The following is a 21,030-nucleotide window of genomic DNA, read 5'->3' as shown; positions in this document are numbered from 1 at the left end:
TTGGCTAATCGGATGTGTCGAATCTGGTACAGCATCGAAGAATTTCCGTTCAGCCTTCCGAAGGTACTCGTGGGGCCCCAAAAGACGCAGTATGACCGGCTTCTCTTCTTCTCCAAACGGGGTTGGGGAGCCCACTGAGCGCGATGCTCTGATCAATGATATTCCCCGCATCAACTCAGGCCTTAGCCAGCATCGGCGCCACAATCGTGCACGACGCTGGCTGAACATCCCAGCGCACGTCGTGTACTTGACCTGGCAGATCCTCGTGCGGGACTACGTCAACGTGCTGCTCGTGTTTGTTCCTCTAGGTATCATCTCTGGTGCGCTTCACTGGGACAGCACGGCTGTCTTCTCGTTGAACTTCCTCGCGATCATCCCATTGGCGTCTCTGCTGAGCTTTGCGACGGAGGAACTGGCGGCTACTATGGGGCAGGCATTGGGTGGACTGATGAATGCTACTTTTGGAAATGCCGTTGAACTGATTGTGGGTCTATTCGTTTGATTTATTTATGCTTGACTATAGCTGACTTTGAGGACCATGGTAGGTCAGCATCATCGCCTTGAAGGACAACCAGATTCGTGTCGTCCAGGCAAGTATGCTGGGTAGTATCCTGTCGAACATACTACTTGTGCTCGGATGCTGTTTCTTCATTGGCGGGCTCCGGTATTCCGAGCAGACATTCAACAGTATTGGCGCGTCCACCATGTCGTCCATGATGACGGTTGCGTCTGCTTCGTTGATCATTCCAGCCACCCTCTACGCCTCTCTGTCACCCTCCCACTCCAAAGCTACGACGGATAATAATATCCTCATTCTTTCGCACGGTACCGCCATCATCCTCCTGGTTCTATACGTCATGTACCTGTACTTCCAGCTCAGGACGCATACAGAGCTGTTTGAGGAGGTTCCGGACGGGCTGGGACCCGATGCAGAGAATCAGGCGGACCATGAAGAAGAGGAGCATATTCTGAGCCCATTGACCGCCACCATCACTCTGGTTATCGTCACAGTTCTTGTCGCCATCTGCGCCGACTACCTGGTTGGAAGCATCGACAGCATTGTGGAGAAGACGGGCATGACCAGGACCTTCATCGGTCTTATCTTGATTCCCATTGTTGGAAATGCTGCGGAGCATGTGACCGCCGTCGTCGTCGCCTGGAAAGGGAAGATGGATCTGGCTATCGGCGTAGCCATCGGCAGCAGCTTGCAGATAGCATTGTTCGTGACACCGTTCCTTGTCATCATGGGCTGGATCCTGAACGTTGAGATGACTCTCAACTTCCACATCTTTGAAACTGTCGCGTTCTTCATCTCTAGCTTGGTTGTGACCTTCCTCATTCAGGATGGCAGGTCGAATTATCTCGAGGGTGGGCTTTGCTTGGGAATGTAAGTTTGTCCGCTCTCCTCCCGATCAATGAGCCATGTTCTAACTTTCCGCCCCATAGGTATCTGATCCTAGCGCTAGCGTTCTACGTGTACCCAGATGATCCCGTTGGCGATGCTCTTGTTGCCAATTGAGCGACCAGTCCCTCTGCCGAGCTTTCAGGCCAGGAATCCAGTATTGATGTCCTTGGTTCTGACATTGACTTGACTTTGACTCGACCCTCACTCTCTCTAACCTTTGTGCTAAACTACTCCTTTCCCTATCGCACTAGCTGGGTAAAATACTGCTGGCCGGGGGTTCTGTATTTGCTGTACAGACGCACAATAGTGGGTTTTGTTACTCGGCCCCTGCATTGTCTTTCTTCGACGTTCTCCTAATGTGGTATACTTGGGATAGCGAAATGGCAGGTCTGTCCTGGATGCCACCGTTTTTATGTAAATAGCTACATCCTAAACCGTGTTCAAGTAAAAACCGGCCGCAAACACTCTTAAAGAACTGTAGCCCATCTCATCTGAAATATTGAATGACTTCATGTTCGAATCGGAGTCTTGGCGTAGATGACTAAGCGATTGTGGAGAGGAAAATCGTTCTTCGCGGCTCCGACGAAGCCAAGGACGGAGGAGGGCAATTGAACACTCTTCCTCCAAATACGGTCTGTCGATTCAGGCATCGAGGAGAATCAACATGCCGCCTCGTATCAATCTTTTCACAGTGGGCAAGGCCTTGCCTGCCTTTCGCCCATCCACCTCATCCGCGGTCAGCTCACGGTTCAGTATCAACCGGCCTCATGCCGCATCGACCGTACAAGCACAGAGACGATGGAACTCGTCGAAATCAGAGAAGGAGGACGAATTGAATGGGTTAAAAGGGCCTACGGAGGATCCGTTGCCTCACGTCAGCGAGGAGGCCGCGCAAATGGACAAGATCCTGCACGGAGGGAAGTACGAGGCTGCTGCGAGCCCGGAGTTGGAGCAGGGGACTCCTGTCGCTGAGGTAGGTTTCTTCTTTTTTATCGATACTCTACGTTGCGGAATGCTGATTTTCCTGTTGGGATAGATCCTGCAGCGCGATAAAGACGCCCTGAAGCACATGCCTAAGGTCATGCAAGACCAACTGAAGCGATCGTCTGGCAACCGGTCCTTCTCGACCTTCACACGCCGCTACCAGCCGGACCTACAGGGTCAGGACCTGGCCGATCCCTCGGCGGCCGTTGTCGCCAATATGATCAACCAGGTTAACCAGGAGGTCGCGGAGCTGCACCCCGGACTGAAGTTCCCGGCTCCCGAGAGTCTCCCCAAGACGGAGAATTTCCGCGAGAGATATGATTCTTTGCTGGAGCAGTTTACGAAATTGCTTATGCGGGATGGGAAGTTGAGCAAGGCACAGAAGGTGTGTGCATCGCTCGAAACTTGGCGGGTTGTGACTGGTGCTAATCTAGTTGTCTTCGCAGAACATGTCCTTCATTCTTGACCACCTTCGAACTGCCCCTCCCCCCCAACCGCACCCGAAGCGCCCCCTCCTCCCCGGTCCTCCCGGCCCGCAACTACCTCTGAACCCCGTCCTCTACCTCACCTTGATCGTTGACTCGGTCGCCCCGCTGATCAAGATCCGTCAGCAGAAGGGTATTGCCGGTGGTGGTGCCGCAGTGCAGATTCCCGTTCCTCTGATGCAGAGACAGCGGCGGCGGACGGCCATCAGATGGATCATTGATGCCTCTGATAAGCGTCGGGACAGCAGTTTCGCTCAGCGAGTAGCTAACGAGCTGGTCGCTGTGGCGGAAGGTCGTAGTGGTGTGTGGGATCGGAGGGAAGCGGTGCACAAGCTTGGTATTGCGGGTCGTTCGAATCTTGGTCTGGTCACTCAGCGCAGGTAAATAGTGATATCTATTCATTCATTCATTGTATTTTAGGCTATCAGCAATTGTAACTTATCTCTTCCTCATCTCGTATCTCCGACTGTGGATGACTAAATCCCGGCTATCCCCGATCAGGCAATTATGTGTTTTCTGCAAGGCACCCTGACAGCCTAAATGTAGTTATTATACTATATCGACCAGGATTATGCTCAAGATATCGCCATCTGACCATTCCCATCTTTTGTCCGTCAAAGTCATGAGATGAGTGCACACCATATACTGACGCCAAATCCCTAAATCCTCAACCCCTCCACGCCGGTTTGTCCTTCGTCCAACGAGGCAACCACTCATATCGCCCGCACGGCTGCTCTGCGGGGACTCGACCCAGCCCCGACGCCGCAGTCCAGCTCCAGCTCCCTACCACTAACAGCCCATCATCACTAGGCCTAGTCCAAACTTCGGAGTCTTTCCTTTTTTCTTCTCAAAATTTCCTCCAGTCGAAACCGTGTCGTCGAATGCTGTTGGGCGCACCGTGGCACGCATCGCATCTGCGACCGGTGCCTACGAAGACAAACACGACGGCCACGACCAAGGCTTTGAGCTCGAAGACTTTCACACCCGGAGTCGCTACCCGCTTGTAACACGCGAACGCACTAGCTCCACCCATCTTCTTTCCACCGAGTCGGACTCGCACGCACAGGCAGAGGCACAGGCAGAAGCGAGTGAGAAGTACTCGCAGCCGGGCGAAAAGAGCGGTCAAGGCTACAGAGCGACCTACCTCAGGCTCCGGTTTTGGGTAGAGGCTCTCCGACGCCGACAGGCTCAGGCTTCAGCAAAGGAAAGTGCGGGGGAACAAAGGAAAGCAAAGATGAAGTTCTCGCATAGTATTCAGTTCAATGCGGTGCCGGATTGGAGTGCTTATTACATTGCGTATAGTAATTTGAAGAAATTGTGAGATTTTGTTTACTTTTTCTTGGGGACTGTGGATTTGCTAATGCTAATGCGTATAGGATATATTCCCTCGAGCAGCATGCTCGGAGAGGAAACGGACAGGTACAATCGGATGTCGAGTCCGCGCCGCTTTTAAGTGAGACACCCTCGCCCGAGGCGGTGTTCCGGCGGGCTCTGAACGCAGAGCTGGAGAAGATATGTACTTTCTACGAAGTCAAGGAGTCGGAGATACTCAAGGAGGTGGAGGATGTTGTCCGCGATGCCGAGGAGTACACGTCCAAGACGGACGGGGCGGACGTGGACCCCATGAGTGACGCCATGATCAAGTCGCGGAGGATGAGCTCTAGCTCTCACACGCGCCCGCGCACCGGCAGCTCATACCGCGATTTGCCGTCAGAGGAGAGTCTGGATGACGATGATGGAGCGGACAGCGATGACGAGCATCATCCGCTGGCCGGGCACAGAACGGTGCCGTTGACGGCTCGGTCGCGCTCGGACGTGAGCGATGCGAGATTCATGGCTGACTCGACGTTTCTGGGGTTTGTTCGGCGAGGGAGCGCTGGGCATGATGAGCATTTCAAGGATCCGCGGTTTCTGGACCTGTACAACGAGGGCTTGTCGCTGAAGCAGCGGGCCGTGAATGTCTATGTCTCGCTGTGCGGCCTCAAGTCGTACATCCAGCTGAACAAGACTGGATTCTCGAAGGCTTTGAAAAAGTTCGACAAGATCCTCGACTGCAATTTGCGGCGGGAGTACATGAGCTCCACCGTTTCTCCAGCCTATCCTTTTACGGATTCGACCATGAAGAAGATTGAGGACGTGATCGCCCGGGTCGAGCAGCTCTACGCGGACGTGATTACGGGTGGCGACCTGCCGCTGGCCAAACGGGAGCTGCGACTGCATCTGAGAGAGCACGTTGTCTGGGAGCGGAATACAGTCTGGCGAGAGATGATTGGCATTGAGCGCAAGGCCCAGGCCGCGAACGTTGGTATCCGTCGGACACTGCTGGGAATTGATGAGGACCCGGCTGCCGCACGACGACAGGGTGATGAGCAGGAGGCTGCAGCCAAAGAGTTCGATACGCCGTTTGGTCGCTATAGCGTGCCGGAGTGGCTCTGCAGTTTGAGTTTCGGGACTCTGATTGTCATTCTGACGGTGTTTATCGTCTTGCTCTATGCTCCGATTATGGATAAACCGGAGCAGCAGAACTGCCTTGCAATGCTTGTGTTTGTCAGTCTGTTGTGGGCCACAGAGGTCATTCCCCTCTTCGTGACGTCCCTTTTGATACCCTTCCTGGTCGTCATGTTGCGCATTATGAAGTCCGCGGAGAAGCCGTACCAGCGTCTGGGACCGAAGGACGCCACGAGCGCGGCTTTCAGCGCGATGTGGACGCCGGTGATCATGCTCTTACTGGGAGGATTCACCATCGCCGCCGCATTGTCCAAGTACGACATTGCTCGTCGGATGGCCATGTTTGTGCTCAGCAGAGCCGGATCCAATCCGAAAGTTGTTCTGCTGACCAACATGTTTGTGAGCATGTTTCTTAGTATGTGGATTAGCAATGTGGCCTCGCCTGTTCTTTGCTACTCCATTATCCAGGTATGTCCCCTTTTTTCCGGGGGTGATTTTTTGTTTGGATGCATGCTAACCTTTCAGCCCCTACTACGTAATCTCGCTCCTGACTCCGACTTTGCCAAAGCCCTTGTGCTGGGTATTGCGTTGGCTGCCAATGTTGGAGGCGCCGCGTCGCCGATTGCGTCGCCCCAGAATATCATCGCGCTGCAGAACATGTACCCGAGTATCAGCTGGGGGACGTGGTTCTTTGTTTCGCTGCCCGTCTGCATCATTTCGATTCTTTTGATTTGGCTCCTCTTGCTGGCCACGTTCCCCACCCGGGGCACAGCCATTGTGCCGATTCGACCGGTCAAGGACCGATTTTCGGGAGTGCAGTACTTTGTCACGATTGTGACGCTGTCCACCATCGGGTTGTGGTGTGCCAGCCATCAGCTCGAGCACGTCTTTGGCGATATGGGCGTGATCGCCATCATCCCGATGGTGCTGTTCTTTGGAACGGGGATCCTGAACAAGGAGGACTTCAACAACTTCTTGTGGACGATTATCATCTTAGCTGCCGGAGGTCTGTGTCTCGGCAAAGCGGTGACCTCGTCCGGGCTGTTGCACACGATCGCCAAGACAATCACCGCGCGCGTCGACCACTTCAGTCTGTACGGGGTTCTGATCGTGTTTTCGGCGCTGATCCTGGTCATGGCGACGTTCATCTCGCACACGGTTGCAGCGCTGATCATGCTGCCGCTGGTTCGCCAGATTGGCGTGACCATGGACGACCCGCATCCGAACTTGCTGGTGATGGCGAGTGCGTTGATGTGTTCGGTGGCCATGGCATTGCCGACCAGCGGGTTTCCCAATATGAGTATGCAGGCCTTTTCCCTTTTTCCTCAGTTGAGAATGTCAGCTAACATGTACAGCTGCTATTATGACCGAGGTCCCGCAGACGGGTCAACGGTACCTCCACGTGCGGCATTTCTTCACTCGCGGTATCCCGGCAAGTTTGATTTCGTGGGCGGTAATTGTGACGATTGGGTATGGATTGATGTATATTGCGGGATTGTAGGGAGTCTTAGATGGTAGAGTGTATACAGGTTAGCTAGAGTATCTACGAATGTTGTCTTGGAATAGTCAATGGTCATGTAATGTCATTAGTCATGTAGGTATAGTAAGCTAAGCTACAGTACAGGCAGCTGAATATATAAGAGGATAGGATAGAAACAAGCTCCAGCAAAGTAATCATCAAGACAAGACGACACAATCATAACAGTCTAGGTTTTGCATCCAGCGACAACCACGAGAAGAAGAAATCAGTTCCTGAGAAGACGTTAGCATCCACACTCATCGGGTAAATGGAAAGGGAAAAGGGAGACATACAATAATCCCAATGTCAGATCACCATGAATCTTCGCCTTGAGCTGCACCTCAATATCTAGATTCAGATCCAGCCGCAGCCGCAACTGCTCGTCCCGTCCATCTTCTTTATCTTCTTTATTCCCGCCCAGGAGCCCGCCCACGGCCTTGCCCGCTGATCCAGTCACCCCGTTCAGCGCGTTCCCAGCCGTGTTCTGCACGAGATCGCCGACCTGGTTCACGCCGCCGAGGCCGCCGAGCGGGCCGCCGTCTTGTTGCTGCTGTTGCTGCTGCATCTGGGGACGCTGTCTGCGGCGGCGGGGCTTCTCCATTGCGTTGTTGTCCATTTCGGGGCGGGGGATGCTTTCTGTGTCTGAGTCGGGGCGGTAGCGCTGAGGTTTTCTTCGGCGGGGGCGAGGTTGTGGTTCTGGTTCTTGTTCTTGTTGTTGTTCTTGGTCTTGTTCGGTGGCTTCGCCGTTGGCGTTGTTGTTGTTAGTATCTTCTTGAGGTTCTTCCTTGGTGTCTTCTGGAGGATCCTCTTTGTTCTCTTGTTCTGGTTCTTGTTCTTGTGCTTGTTCAGGCTGAGGCTGAGGCTCCTCCTGCTGCTGCTGCTGCTGCTGCTTCTTCTTGCCTAGCTTTGGAGGCTTCTTTGTTGGTGTCTGGGTGTCTGTCTTGGGGGTGGGGGGTGCACCCTCTTCTGTGTGGGTTGGGTTCGGAGTCGGACTAGAAGGACGACTGGTGTTTTCCTGATCGGACATGGTGGAAGAAAGAGAAAGAGACTAAGATTGTGGGAGGATGGAGGGGATGACTGTGTTTATACTCTTGTCCCTGTCTTGGTCTGAGGGTCGTTTATATGGATGAGATGATTGGGACAGTGGATGGCTAGTAGTGGAGGGGGGAAACAGGGCAGCCCGCCTCGTACGTCAGTCGATTGACATGAGAGGCAGAGAGACCTGGTTCGGCGTCATCTTGGACTGAGATAGATTGGTAGATTGGATGGACATTACACACATTACACACCACAGGTTTTGGCTCTCCTATGGATACAGAAGGCACGGAACAAGAGATGGCTCAGTATGACGTCTAGATGCAGGGTTGTACAATGTACGTACTAGCTACTCCAGGCTAGTTAGTAGTGTCTGGAGTAGCGCCAGATGTCAGGATGGATAAAGTCAAGCGAATCAATAGAGGGACGCTCGGAGAATTTTGGCACGGGATAGTGTGGTTGGCTGCTCCACTTGGTGCTATTATTATATTAATTATGATTATTATGGTTACCATAACGGATATCTGAAGCGTACAATGACGCCACTCGACGTCAGGCCTCATCTACCTACGGTTACTGTAGTACGCGTACTATACTCAGGTACCTCTGTAGAGGTGAATTGACGGCAGACTCAGCCGTGGATATTTCGGAAATGACAATACTTTGTACCAGAGGACAGATCGAGTGGTACCGAGCACGCGAAGATTCGTCTCCTGTCATAACAAGTTTGACCTTTTCTGGTCCATGGATACATCGATACCAGCGGAGTCCCCTATACAGAAGAGTGGGCGGATCCCGTTTCATATCATAGTAAAGTAATTATTACCTATCAAGTCATAGGTACTTACTATGTATAAATGAGTGCAGCATCCAATTATATTATGAAACCGACAGGATAACGATGCCGTAACGTCATGGGCGGCACATCCAAGGGCCCGACCCCATCGCGTAGGTGGCTGCTCGGGTCCGATCAAGTATCACCGCATATCCTTATGATGATGACGATGCGTGGTGTAGGGTTGTCTATGCGTAGACTGGTTTGTTCGAGTAACATACTATTTTCTTCTTCCTTATTAACTGTTGACTAAAGTCATTCTGTCTTTTCATTCTGTTTCCACCTTGACTGTCTTGATTGTGACTATATACTTGACTGTGACTATATACATCTCCTGCCTCAGAAAATATACACAATGGCCACCGCAGAGAAAACAAAAGAACAGCAAAAACAACCCACCATCCAGCAAGACGATTACTCGGATGACTACTCAGATGACTACTCCGATGAAGACTACCAAACCGACGACTACGAGGTCTCCGGCGATGAAGCAGAGGATCCCAAAGCTCAGGCGAAACGTCGTCAGCGCCAACAACAACAACAGAGCAGAAAACAAGACGCCGTAGAAGAAGCAGATGATGACGAGGACTACTCCGACGAAGATGACTATTACTCTGATGAATATGACGACGATGATGATTACGATAACCAAGTCGCCTCCGGCAAGGCAATGCAACCCTACCAACCCGCCGGCGGCAACCAATCCCTCTCCCAGAACGGGTCGATGAACGTCGTACCGCAAGAGAAGCAGGGCTCGAGTCTGGACGATGAAGAAGGCATGAAGCTCAAGCTGGAGTTAAACCTCGAGATCGAGGTCGAGCTCAAGGCTCATATCCACGGTGATCTGACGCTTGCTTTGATGTATGTTCCCCCCTTGCCCCCTCCCTATTACCTGCTTTCATTCGCTCAATTCGAATAGGAGTTGACGCTCGATGCAGTGCATAATTGTTCTTGCCGAGACAGCTCGCAGCTGTACTGCCTTGTCATCCTCACGAGCCATGATGATCCGTCACGATTGAATAGCTTTACTTTGTCATGTTGTCAATAGAGTCTGGTTACCCTTTTAATACTCAGCGTGATCCTTGTGTTGAACTGGTGTCACTATGGATGTTTATGAAATCTTAGCGTATGTGTCAACTGAATAAAGTATGGGATTGCAATGTCTTCCAAAGTAGTCGCCGTTGTCTGAGAGGTAGTACACGGAAGAAAGTCCTGATCGACAGACAGTAGGATGATGCGACATTGAAATCAGTAACCTTTTCATCCATGAGTACAATGAATTGCTCCAGTAAGCTCGAACATCCCGAAAGAGATTTGAGAAAATCGAAGGTTTACACTTGAAGCTCGTAGTATGGTTTGCGTCTAAATATATGTCAACGCCCGTCACTCACGTGACGTATATATTGGTATCGCTTCTTGCGACAGCTCTTAATATTCAATTGACCAGAGATCTATTCCAAACGGACTCTTTGAGGTCTGTTAATGGTGCAACCGTGCAAATTTCAAACCTGACCCTAGGTAAGTGCTACACATGAATCAACAAACGGCAGTCAATCTCAGCCGAGGTTCGCTTGCTGATCGTCAGTTAAGAGTCTACTCCGTACAATATAAGGAGTCAACCATCAACACCTCACCCACGAAGTAAACCCAGCAATAAGCCTCAGATTCAGAGACGAAAATGGCACCCGATACAACCAACAAATCCTTCATCATCAAGCACATGAACAGCAGCCATGCCGACTCGCTCTCTCTCTACCTACGCGCATACTGCGGCGTCTCCGCCCACTACGCCCAACCCGCCGTGCTCCAAGACATCTCCCTCTCCGACCTCCTTATCACCGCAAAAGGAACCCGCTACAGCGTCCCGATCAACCCACCCATGGCCTCCTTTTCCGAAACCCGCGCCCGCGTCGTCGCCATGCACAAGGACTCCCTTCAGCGCCTCGGCCTCTCCGACATTACCATCCGCGAGTACCGGCCCCCGCACGGGCTCCAGATCGTCTCGCTAGCTATGATTGTTGCTACGCTGGTCGTGTTTAGTCGGCGGAGCAATTTCCTGCCGGGGAGTGTGTTCTACGAGATGACGGGGTTGGACCGGTATCCGGTGCTTACGCGGTTCTGCTACAATGTTGCGCCGGTGGTGGTTGGGTTGTTGTTAGGCGTGCATTTGGTGGAGGTGACGCTGTTGGCGGTTAAGAGGTTGCGGCCGCATGGGGTGCGGGTTGCGTCTGGGTTGTGGTTTGCGTGGATTGTGTCGAATTTTGTGGAGGGGTTGCCGGTGTGGCGGAGATTTGATGAGATGGTGAGGGAGGAGCGGATGAAGAGGGAGCGGAAGAGTGATTGATACCAGAGGATGTACTGTAGTCTATTATTGTACGGAGTAGCTCAACATAATTTCCCATCTATTCTCCCTCACTAGTACCTCTTCAGTAGTAGTGTTTTAAGAGTGGAGTTATGTTAAAGGTGCAGTCACGTGTCCACCACATCGGGCTAGCGCGCACTTTGGGGTAGGGCAAGAATCGACAAGCGAGCCAAGAGCCAGTGAGCCACACTGCGAAATTCCCGAGCGTCGACGACCAGCAACATCAACTCCACGACAACCCAACGACCCTTGCCCGCTGCGTTCCTGGTGAAGGGCTGCAGAGTTAGAGGTGAGTTTCAACCTGCTGCTTGCTTGCATTCTCTCTTTCAATTTCTTCCGGCTTTTCGAGTTGTCGGTCGTGGTGTATCGTGAAAATTCGTCGGCAGTTTGCGGTCAAAATTGAGTCGGAAGAAGGCAACAAAAGACAACGGATACATCAAGGAAGTCAAGGACAGCGATCTTGGTTTTTTCTTCTGCTTGGTTCGACGACTGTTGGTTCGACACTGTTGGTTTGACGACTCTTTCGAGCACACGATATCGGGACTTCTACGAGCGCACGGAGGAAATTGAAAGACCGGACGCAAAGTTTTCGATTGCAATCAGGGCTTTGACTGACCTGATTCTGCGATAGTTCCCTACATCAACCGCAAACATGGGTATCTCACGCGACTCCCGCCACAAGCGTTCGGCCACCGGTGCGAAGAGGGCCACCTACCGCAAGAAGAGGTATGACTCCCGAGTCATCCTTTTTTTTTTGACATCTCTGACGAATAATGCAGGGCGTTCGAGAAGGGTCGCCAGCCCGCCAACACCCGTATCGGTGCTAAGAGAATCCACCTTGTCCGCACCCGTGGTGGTAACCGCAAGTTCCGTGCCCTCCGTCTCGAGTCGGGCAACTTCTCGTGGGGTTCCGAGGGCATTTCCCGCAAGACCCGTGTCATCGTTGTGGCCTACCACCCCTCCAACAACGAACTGGTCCGCACCAACACCCTGACCAAGTCCGCCGTCGTTCAGATTGATGCCGCTCCCTTCAGACAATGGTACGAGGCTCACTACGGCCAGCCCATCGGCCGGAGACGCCAGCAGAAGGCCGCCGAGACCACCACCGAGAAGAAGAGCAACAGCGTCGTGAAGAAGCAGGCCGCTCGCTTCGCCGACCACGGCAAGGTCGAGTCCGCCATCGAGAAGCAGTTCGAGTCCGGTCGTCTGTACGCCGTCATCGCCTCCCGCCCCGGCCAGAGCGGTCGTGTCGACGGTTACATCCTGGAGGGTGATGAGCTGGCTTTCTACCAGCGTGCTATCCGCAAGTAAAAGAAAAAATTTATTTGGGGTATTGCGCTTGCGTGTCGTGTAAAAGGGTGGTTTCGGAGTTTCAGCAATGTTTTCCAGAAAATATCATGATCTGGGCATCGGCATATGCAATGTCTGTAGAGCTCTGAGCTGTCAATCAATGGGATGATCCTTACGTTATTTCTCGCATGATAGTTTAATGATCGGTTTAGTAGACTTCCATCTGACGTACAGCCCAGGCAGCCAGAATGATTCCGCCCCATGCACTTTGACCTACCAACAACCATCGTCACTCTACAACTACACCAACATCTACACACTCTCAAACTAACTACAAATCTACACCCCAAATGGAAAATAAAACAATAAAAACCCGCCTCCTCCTAATCTCAGACACCCACTCCAAACCCCCTCACCTCCCCCCCTCCCCGCACCCCTACCGCCATCCCCTCCCAAAAGCCAACATCCTCATCCACGCAGGCGACCTCACAACAATCGGCAGCCTCACCGAACACAAAACCACCCTATCCGTCCTCCAAGCCGCAGACGCAGAACTCAAGCTCGTCATCGCAGGGAACCACGACATCACCCTCGACGAGGAATACTACGCCGCCCTCCCCACAAGCAGTTTCAGAACCCGCGGCGGACGCGAAGATGTCTCCGCTGTAAAGCAGCTCTATTGCAGCGATGAAGCCCACGCTGCGGGGATACGGTACTTGGACGAGGGAATGCATAATTTTACGCTGAGTACCGGTGCGACGCTGAGCGTGTATGCCTCGCCGTATACGCCTGCGTTTTGTGGGTGGGCGTTTGCGTATCCGCGTGGGAAGGATAGATTCAACCCCCCTCCTGCGGAAGCAACTGAGGCAAATGTGGCAGATGCAGCAGGAGGGGCAGGCGTAGTCCCCGACTTCCCAGCTGTGGATATCATGATCACGCATGGCCCGCCGGCGGGGGTGCTTGATACTGTGGTTAACGGGGGGAGTGTAGGGTGCGAGGGGCTGTTTGCGGCTGTGAAGCGGGCGCGGCCGCGGATGCATGTCTTTGGGCATATACATGAGGGGTATGGTGCGCTGCGAGGGGAGTGGGGGACGGATATGACGTTGGGAGGGACGAGGGTGGTGTGCGATGAGGACAGGGTGCGCGAGGAGGGAGGGGCGTATGTGGATGTTAGCGCCGACTCGGGGCGGCCGCTGCGGTTTGGGGAGGAGACGCTGTTTGTGAATGCGAGTGTGCTGAATGAAAGGTATAGAGCTGTGAATGCACCGTGGGTGGTGGATCTGGATTTACCGGTTGCTTCGTAGGCAGCCCCCGTTGTGTATATCTACGAGTACAGGTTGTCTACAGCAGAAGCAGCCAGGTGAGACAATCCATTATTTTGCTATAAATTTTGCAGAGGTATCTAGGGAAGGTATCAATCATGACAAACAAAAGACGAAGACAAGTATATCCACGTAGAAAAGGTAGAAAGAATGATCTCAGCTGCGTATAAAGTAACGCTCAATGCAGATTGCATGCTGATGCTGGAACAGAAGAAAAGGAGCAATGTCCAGACATTAATGATAAAAGGAATGATTATTCTTCATGAAGGACGCCATTTGTCTCGGGTCTAATCTCCAGACGACTGGTCTTACGACCCACTCCCTTGAAGAGGCTCAACCTCTTCATCACAGAGTCGCGGACGCCTCCGCTGTGAGACTGGCTATATGAATGGCCGCCGGGCGATCCGACCTGGCTCCGGTCGGGAGACCGTACCGAGTGGTTGTCTCTGACAGAAGTGGCTCTGACCACCCCTCCTCCCTTGATGCTGGTGACGGAATCGTCCACAGACGGCCTGTGGTGTTGGGACCCGCTTCGACTGCGGTTGTCCTGCGAGCGAGAACCGCTTCTCGACCGCTGTTCTTGTACTTCCTCCGTAGAGGCGGCAATGGATGAGCTGCGCTTGTGGACCATCTCCCCAAAAAAGCTCCGGCGTTTCGTATGAGTCCCGGACTGAGCGGTGGTTCGACTGTGGATCGTTGCAGTATCGTCGTCATGCTGTTTGTCTTCCGTCTTCATGTCAATCACTGTGGCCACTGACCCGTTCGGTGCGTGGTTCGCTCGTTTGAAAGGGTTCATAATGCTGATCCGTTGGCCAACGGACGGTTTCTCCGAAGGCTTGCGCGCGTGGTTGCGCGGACTGATAGAGCGCGACTGCGACTGCTTTTGCCGGCTTTCTGCGGAAACCGGAGACTGGCGTTGAGTTGCCGGCGACTCGACCACTGCAGGACTAAGCGAGGCGAGTTCCGGCGCAAAGGCTTCCTCGAATTGACGCATGAGCTCGGCTTGCGTGGCCTGGTGCGCCGGACGGGCATACAACGCAAGAGCATGTTTAATGGCCAAGGCATGGTCGATGAGAGCCACGGCCAGAGCATTCTTCATCGGGTCAGCCGACTCCTCGGCCTTTTCATTCTCGTCCTCGTCAGCTTCCGCCAAGAATTGTCGATAGAGAGCCACGCAACTGGCCGAGGAAGAGTTGAGATCAAGCAGCTGCTGCAGCGCCTCCGTCAGACTAGACAGGCCCGCATCTTCGCCCGAGGCAGCTCGTCGCTCGAGCAACGACAGTTCCTGCGTCTTACGCCACGTTCGCTCGACGGCCGTCTGCAGCGGCGACAGCGCAACCTCCTCCACGGCGACAATCTCACTCCGGCGGAGGATATTCGGGAACGGCTCGGCAGTCGTAAAGATCGTCTTTTCCACCCATTGCCCCTGCACATCCGTGCCGCGGACGTGTCTCTTCAACGTCGAAGAGAACTGAGAAGGTTCTGAGATCAAAAGATGATCCCTAACGGCCTGTGGAATTTTCGATCGTTGGTAGACCGGATGCGTCATATCCCGGTGCGCGCTGACGGAGGTGATCTGTAAGAATTGACCCTCGTAGTCTTGCACCTCGCCAGAAGTGACAATCTGCGCCGCAGGATGCTCTCGCTGCATTCGATCAACAAAGCTAGCCATTCTTTCATTTGGCGCGCCCTCGAAGATGAATTCCTTGTCCCTCAAGGTAGGAGGGAACCCGAGCCCCTTGTAGACCACACGGAAATAGCGAGGGAACTGCTTCTCCTCCTTGGCGATGGATTCGTGAATCTTGGCCATCGAGCTTTGCGCGCGCGAAAGCTTAGCAAAATCCATCACCGTATGCTCGTACTGCTCCGCAAGCTCTTTGTAGCAGACCAGCGCATGAGCCCAGGCCCTGGAATCCTCGAAATGCTGAATGATGGCAAAGTACAGCGATTCCTTGCGTTCGAACGACGTCTGCTCGGGGAACGGAGGGTCAAGCACCTCGGGAATTACTCGCCTCGGGTCCCAATCGTAGAGATCAGCGTGGAACTGGAGGGCAAGACCGGCTTCGGTGAAGTTGCCCGCGGCCGCCTGCACGTCCGCTAATTCATGGACGTAGCGAATGAAGATGTCTTCCCGGCCCATATCTTTCATGTATTCCATCAACCTCAATGTATGCATACTTTCGGCCATCGAGCCGCTCTGTGATGCGACAAACAGATCCAAAAGTTCGTCGACCGTCGCGATGAGACCTTTGACAGCCTCGGAGAGGTCCTCGTCAAAGGCAGCGCAGCCCTCAAAGTATCCAAGAAGTTCACTGACGAACAGCTTCTGGATAATGCTCTCATTCATCTTCTTTGTTTTAAAGAGATGGTCCAGGCTGGATATGATTTCAGTTTCGATGATGGAAAGCTCTTGGTTCAGACCCCATTCGCTTAGAATCATGGTCCGTAAGATTTCCACCGCGACATGCCGTAATCCCTCGTGTACACTGAGGCAGAGTCCGATGATAGGAGCCACGAGGCCAGGCACATATTGAACCTGGTAGCCGCCAAGCTTGCGCAGCCCATACCGCTCCCTGTCGTCATCTGTCGTTTCCCAACCGATGGCCTCCCAGCTGGAGCGCAGTAGCTCCGCGCCCTGCTCGCGAACGTCGCCTGCGATCTTCCAAACGGCCCGTCGTTTCTGCTCGGGGAATGTTTCCAAGGCCAGTGCATCGCTAGACACAACTTTGAGTAAAGTCATGAAAAAGCTCTCCCATAACCTCGTGTCAAAACTCTCTGCATCTTCCGGCGTGGGCAGAAACTTGCGGATCAGTAGTGTAGCGAGATATTCTAGGCTCTTTACAGTAGCTCGGTGATTATACACATGCACACTGAACCAAGTCTCGGGATACGCTTCGCAGTTCAAAATCGAATTGTGAACCTCGAACGCTTGTGAAATAAACGTAGCGAGCTCCGGACCCTTGAGTGACGGCTTCTTCGGCTTGGGGATCGTTGCCGTTGCAGCCATAATCGCCGACAATTCGACCAGCGCCTCATCGAATTTCTGGCTGGTTTTGGAGGCCTTGACCTGGAATGGGAACGACTTGCTGAAGAGAAGAGACAGATAGCTGGTTTCCTCCACGCCATCCGGTATGATGGAATAGTACGACGAGACGATCTTTGGCATGAAACCGTACAACAACGGATCTGGCTGCTTCAAAAGCTGTGCCACGATCGCGCAACTCAACCGGACCTGATCGCGATATTGGTCGGTGATGGATCCGGCGGCTCCCCAGTACGGTTCCAGCCAACCAACGCAACTGGAGATCAAAGTCCGTCTTTCGTCTCCGGATTCGAATATCTCCAGTTGCGTGTAGTGCTGGATCAGAATCAACTTGTACAGCACCAGAAGGCCCTTGACATCGCTGCAAGAGTCCATAAAGCTGAGCGCAATCATAATGATCTCATCTTTGCCAATGACTTTGGACAACTCCGGAAGCCACGTGTGGAAATGCTGCACGACAAGCGTCTTGCTGCCAACCATGGCGGGTGACGGATTCCTCATGAGGACTTCCAGCGATTTGAAGATGGTATGCAAGTCCCGGTTGAAAGTGGACTGGACGCGAGTGATGCCGATGCCTTCCTCCTTGGCCTTTTGCTGCTGCCTGGCATTGATGATGAATTTGAGGACATGTCGACCGACCTTGAACGTGGCACGCAGACTCCGTGACTGTTGGACATCTCCACTAGCCTGAAGGAGACGGAGATAGCTTCGCATCAGGCAGGGGGTAGCAAAGGGGAAGTTAAATTGCTTGTCAGCATAGTGGTCAACCAGCGGGCCGAGGTTGAACCGTCGATCATGGACGATACCAAGTACTGTCACAAGATTGTTGAATATCAGGTCTTCATACTCCTCATTTCCGGCATTTTCCACCAGGATCCCAAATAGCGCATCAAACACACTGCTCAGCTGCTTGACGATCTCAATCTCAGGCACAAACAGAACCCTCTTCAAGGTATCCAAGACCTCATCTACCGGCCGGTCCTTCCAGTGCAGCAAACTCAGAATTACCTGGTCCTGGGAGTATTCAGTGCTACACAGGTAAGTCTCCAAGCGCAGGGTGGCCAGCGGCCCAGTAATCGCTTCATCCTTGGCCGATTCGTTCTTTCCGAGTGAGCTCCACGGGAGGGACAGGTAGGCACCCTTGCCGTTCTCGATGCTGGACGTGTGCTTGTCGTACGCATGCAGCAGCAGAGAATGAGGACCGTCTCGGATGAATGCCTGATTGTCCCACAATGGCATCCATGCCAGGGCGAAAGGAAACTCGGGAGCGTCCGCAATGCTCATGATCAAATGAGCCCCTGGTATGTCCTCTGTAGGCACGTTCAGACGGATCGTCTGGTTCCAGTGCGTGCCCCGTTCCGTAATCGTAGTCCGCCATGCTGTGTGTGCTACGTTGTTGGACGAGGGGAAGACGCATTTCTCAACTCGGGACCCTGAGGCCGCCCGCACCTCGAGGGTCAATTGCAGGTTGCGAAGCCCCGTAGTTGTCGGCACCGGCAGCTGGCCCGCCTGGGGATGTGACAGGAGAGCTTCGGGGGGGAAGGTAGCGTGAGAAATGGTCACATAAATGTCGGACCGAGGTTTCGATGGCGCTTGAGAGAAGCCGATCCGCTTCGTTTGGACCACATTGTGCATAATGGTTGGGTTCTTTCGGACCAGGGCATCGGAATCCGAGTCCACGAATGGATACATATGTAGATGTATGCGAGCCGCGCGCTCAGATCTCACGTATTTCCCGCTCGGGCTTGGGAGCAGCGTGCGTACCAACCCGTCAAATCCATCAACATGGCCCTCGCCCTCTTCAAACCACGATGATGGAGACCAGATGTTGACAACCTGCTCAGCGTCTTTTTCTTGCCGAAGGATCTGCGATACTTCCAGAAGTCCAACCCCGAGAGTGCGCAGCGTTGTGGATGACTTTGGAGATTGGATATCCGCTCGGTCTTTAGTACTGGAAGAACTCTCGGAAGACTGGGGCGGGCCCGCGGAGCTTTCCTTCCCTGGCTCGGCGCTCTGAAGGCCGCGCGGCTTGGTGCTCCAGATCATACTGCGGCGAGTTCTGAGGCTACTCTTGCCTGGCTGGCCGGCGGAAGTTGGCGATTTCGCAGCGGAGGAATTACCTCGAGAGATTGACGGCCTGGACTGCAGAGGGGCGCCTACTGCCGGCGTCTCTGGCACACGCACCTCAACAACAAGATATAGTTTCGGACCGTTGGCCGAGCCATCCCCAATGTCCGTGGCGCATAAATCGGTAAAGAGTGTTTTCAACTTGCTGCTCTGGCCCATGCTGGCAAAGGACTCCGGAGACGGAATCTCTAGCAGGTATGTTTCCGATAGGGGCTTAGGGGCGGCGCCACCATCGGCTTGGGAGCAGAGATGAACGGCGAGAGTGACTGGACCCGGGGAGTTACCGGAGACGGCATTGACCTCGAGGAGGAGATGATGTAGTGAGGCAGTATCAGAGTGCTGCGTGGGATTCTCGTCCAGCATGCTCATTTCGGATTGGAGCTTGGTCAATTGGACAGCAGAATCCTCGCCCGTCAATAACCGGCCTCTCTGCTCAGGGTCTCGCACGATCACCTCCCCTCCCAGCATCTTGTTACCGCGGACAAGCTTCCAGACCACTTCCTGTCGCAATGCCTCCTTCTCATATGCAGTCAACACATCGTGCAACAGCTGCCTCCGCGCGAAGTCCAGTTCTCGGACCAGGTTGTACATCTCTTCCACCACGTCATATTGACGCGCCAATAATAATTCATGGAGATTCGTCGAATGCCATTCGCGCAAACATGATGCGATCTCGTCGACCAGCGGCTCCGACAACGAGGTAGGGGTCTCGTCACCGATCTTGAGCATTGGAACCGGGGCCGCTGGCTTGGGCGCATTCGGATCGCGAGGGGTCAGGGTCACTGGCGTCACCGGCGTATGAGGAAGCGAGGGTGTCTGGATGATGTGGTTGATGGAGGCCGGACTTGCTTGACCGTCCTCGAGTCTCTGGATAAAGATCTGCGAGGGTTTGAGCTTCTTGGCAATGATGACATCCGATACCTCACCGGCCAAATTCTCATCATCTTGCGAGTATGCGACGCTGCTTCTGGCGTCTAACACCGGATCATCTGCTCCTCGGTCGACACTCAATCGATCGCCATTCGTCAGCGCTTTCTGCCCGTCGCCGTCGCCGAGCACTTCCCGAATCTCAACACAATTTCGAGGAAAGATGCCGGAGAACACCCTGGCTTCGAGAGTTTGACCCTTGGTGCTTGTCAGACCCGCCAAGATCGATGGCGGAGCGACCAGGTACCCGCGACACCATTCTCCATTGACGCCGCCCTGCTCGATTATGTATAGTTCATCGCCAAGCTCTAGCGGCAGATCGGCCGCTGTCGACGGCTGGAAAGGATATATGGCAACGGCGAAGGCAATCCGAGGCAGAGGCCGCCAGGGCATATCTGCTATAAAACGAGCGACACAGGGCAAGCCCCGCAGTGGTCTTCAACGGCCGTCGAGAAATGAGGGGCAGTGCGCCAATCGATGGGAACGAGCAACGGACCGGAATCTGAGAGTGTGATATCTTGCCGATCGAAGGAATGAGGGGCTGCTACATGCGAGTGTTTGCTTCTAGGGATATGTATGGACGGTTAGTGAGGCGTGGAATGTGCGATTCCTCGAAGCGAACACTAGATACCAGAATTTGTGTGTGATCGACACGGCTTTAGTAGAGACGTATGAGATTTTAAGGAGAGTTGATTTGCCAATCTGAGGACTGGAGGGACATCAGGTAACGGAAGATGTCAATGTGCGTCGTTAAATCAGAAAAGAGCGTCGGTGACAGCGGATCATGATCTCGATGGCTGGAGACGATAGTGCAACAGGAAACCTAGAATTGTAAACAAATTCAGTATCAGCATTGAGATAGCAAAACGTCAGTCTGCTTTCTTCTTTTCCTTTTCCCCTCTCCTTTGAGTTTAAATTTCTCCGCCTTGACCCCCCTTGATAGCGGTGGATGCATTAATTATTGCGCTGTGGAGAACCAGAAAGTTCCCCTTGCCAGAGAAATGTGGAGAAAATCGCCGTTCGAAGGGGGGAAAGGGAGAATTGAAGGAGATGGCGGGGTGCTTACCAATTGAGAGAATGGCAGGAACAGGCAGAAAGAGTTCAATAATAGATATAAGAGAGAGTGAGAAGGCGAAAGGGAGAAAGGTTAGTAGAGAAGCGATCACAATGGAAGATTGAAGCTACGAAAAAGGGTCCCGACTTCAAAGTTCCAGGCACCCAGGCAGGAAATTTACTGATCGTCACACT

At 53.3% G+C, this 21,030-nt stretch overlaps 8 protein-coding genes across 8 annotated transcripts; 6 read left to right on the top strand and 2 right to left on the bottom strand.

Annotated features, from left to right (window-relative positions):
* Nucleotides 1-91: 91 nt before the first annotated feature.
* Nucleotides 92-1,519, top strand: Asppvi_003333 (calcium/proton exchanger; the record flags this gene model as incomplete). The annotated part of the gene is made up of 3 exons (XM_043299298.1): nt 92-484; nt 546-1,387; nt 1,447-1,519. The coding sequence occupies 3 exons, from the start codon at nt 92-94 to the stop codon at nt 1,517-1,519; spliced, it is 1,308 nt and encodes a 435-aa protein (XP_043155233.1).
* A 550-nt stretch (nt 1,520-2,069) lies between these two features.
* Asppvi_003332 (low-affinity phosphate transporter) lies at nt 2,070-6,823 on the top strand (the record flags this gene model as incomplete). The annotated part of the gene is made up of 7 exons (XM_043299297.1): nt 2,070-2,378; nt 2,442-2,774; nt 2,836-3,254; nt 3,685-4,191; nt 4,251-5,790; nt 5,848-6,622; nt 6,678-6,823. 7 exons carry the CDS (start codon nt 2,070-2,072, stop codon nt 6,821-6,823), a joined length of 4,029 nt encoding a protein of 1,342 aa, XP_043155232.1.
* A 244-nt stretch (nt 6,824-7,067) lies between these two features.
* Nucleotides 7,068-7,868, bottom strand: Asppvi_003331 (uncharacterized protein; the record flags this gene model as incomplete). The annotated part of the gene is made up of 2 exons (XM_043299296.1): nt 7,068-7,074; nt 7,135-7,868. 2 exons carry the CDS (start codon nt 7,866-7,868, stop codon nt 7,068-7,070), a joined length of 741 nt encoding a protein of 246 aa, XP_043155231.1.
* Nucleotides 7,869-9,066: 1,198 nt separating this feature from the next.
* On the top strand, nt 9,067-9,630 carry Asppvi_003330 (uncharacterized protein; the record flags this gene model as incomplete). Its single annotated transcript, XM_043299295.1, has 1 exon — nt 9,067-9,630. One exon carries the CDS (start codon nt 9,067-9,069, stop codon nt 9,628-9,630), a length of 564 nt encoding a protein of 187 aa, XP_043155230.1.
* Nucleotides 9,631-10,389: 759 nt separating this feature from the next.
* Nucleotides 10,390-11,055, top strand: Asppvi_003329 (DUF2470 domain-containing protein; the record flags this gene model as incomplete). The annotated part of the gene is made up of 1 exon (XM_043299294.1): nt 10,390-11,055. The coding sequence occupies one exon, from the start codon at nt 10,390-10,392 to the stop codon at nt 11,053-11,055; it is 666 nt and encodes a 221-aa protein (XP_043155229.1).
* A 670-nt stretch (nt 11,056-11,725) lies between these two features.
* Asppvi_003328 (40S ribosomal protein eS8) lies at nt 11,726-12,384 on the top strand (the record flags this gene model as incomplete). The annotated part of the gene is made up of 2 exons (XM_043299293.1): nt 11,726-11,799; nt 11,853-12,384. The coding sequence occupies 2 exons, from the start codon at nt 11,726-11,728 to the stop codon at nt 12,382-12,384; spliced, it is 606 nt and encodes a 201-aa protein (XP_043155228.1).
* Nucleotides 12,385-12,713: 329 nt separating this feature from the next.
* Asppvi_003327 (metallophosphatase domain-containing protein) lies at nt 12,714-13,667 on the top strand (the record flags this gene model as incomplete). Its single annotated transcript, XM_043299292.1, has 1 exon — nt 12,714-13,667. The coding sequence occupies one exon, from the start codon at nt 12,714-12,716 to the stop codon at nt 13,665-13,667; it is 954 nt and encodes a 317-aa protein (XP_043155227.1).
* Nucleotides 13,668-13,938: 271 nt separating this feature from the next.
* Asppvi_003326 (guanine nucleotide exchange factor DCK1) lies at nt 13,939-20,175 on the bottom strand (the record flags this gene model as incomplete). Its single annotated transcript, XM_043299291.1, has 1 exon — nt 13,939-20,175. The coding sequence occupies one exon, from the start codon at nt 20,173-20,175 to the stop codon at nt 13,939-13,941; it is 6,237 nt and encodes a 2,078-aa protein (XP_043155226.1).
* Nucleotides 20,176-21,030: the final 855 nt, after the last annotated feature.

The sequence above is a fragment of the Aspergillus pseudoviridinutans genome (assembly GCF_018340605.1).
Source record: "Aspergillus pseudoviridinutans IFM 55266 DNA, scaffold_2, whole genome shotgun sequence".
Lineage (NCBI taxonomy): Eukaryota > Fungi > Ascomycota > Eurotiomycetes > Eurotiales > Aspergillaceae > Aspergillus > Aspergillus pseudoviridinutans.
The sequence above is the reverse complement of the archived record's forward strand: the minus strand, read 5'-3'. Positions and strand labels throughout refer to the sequence as shown.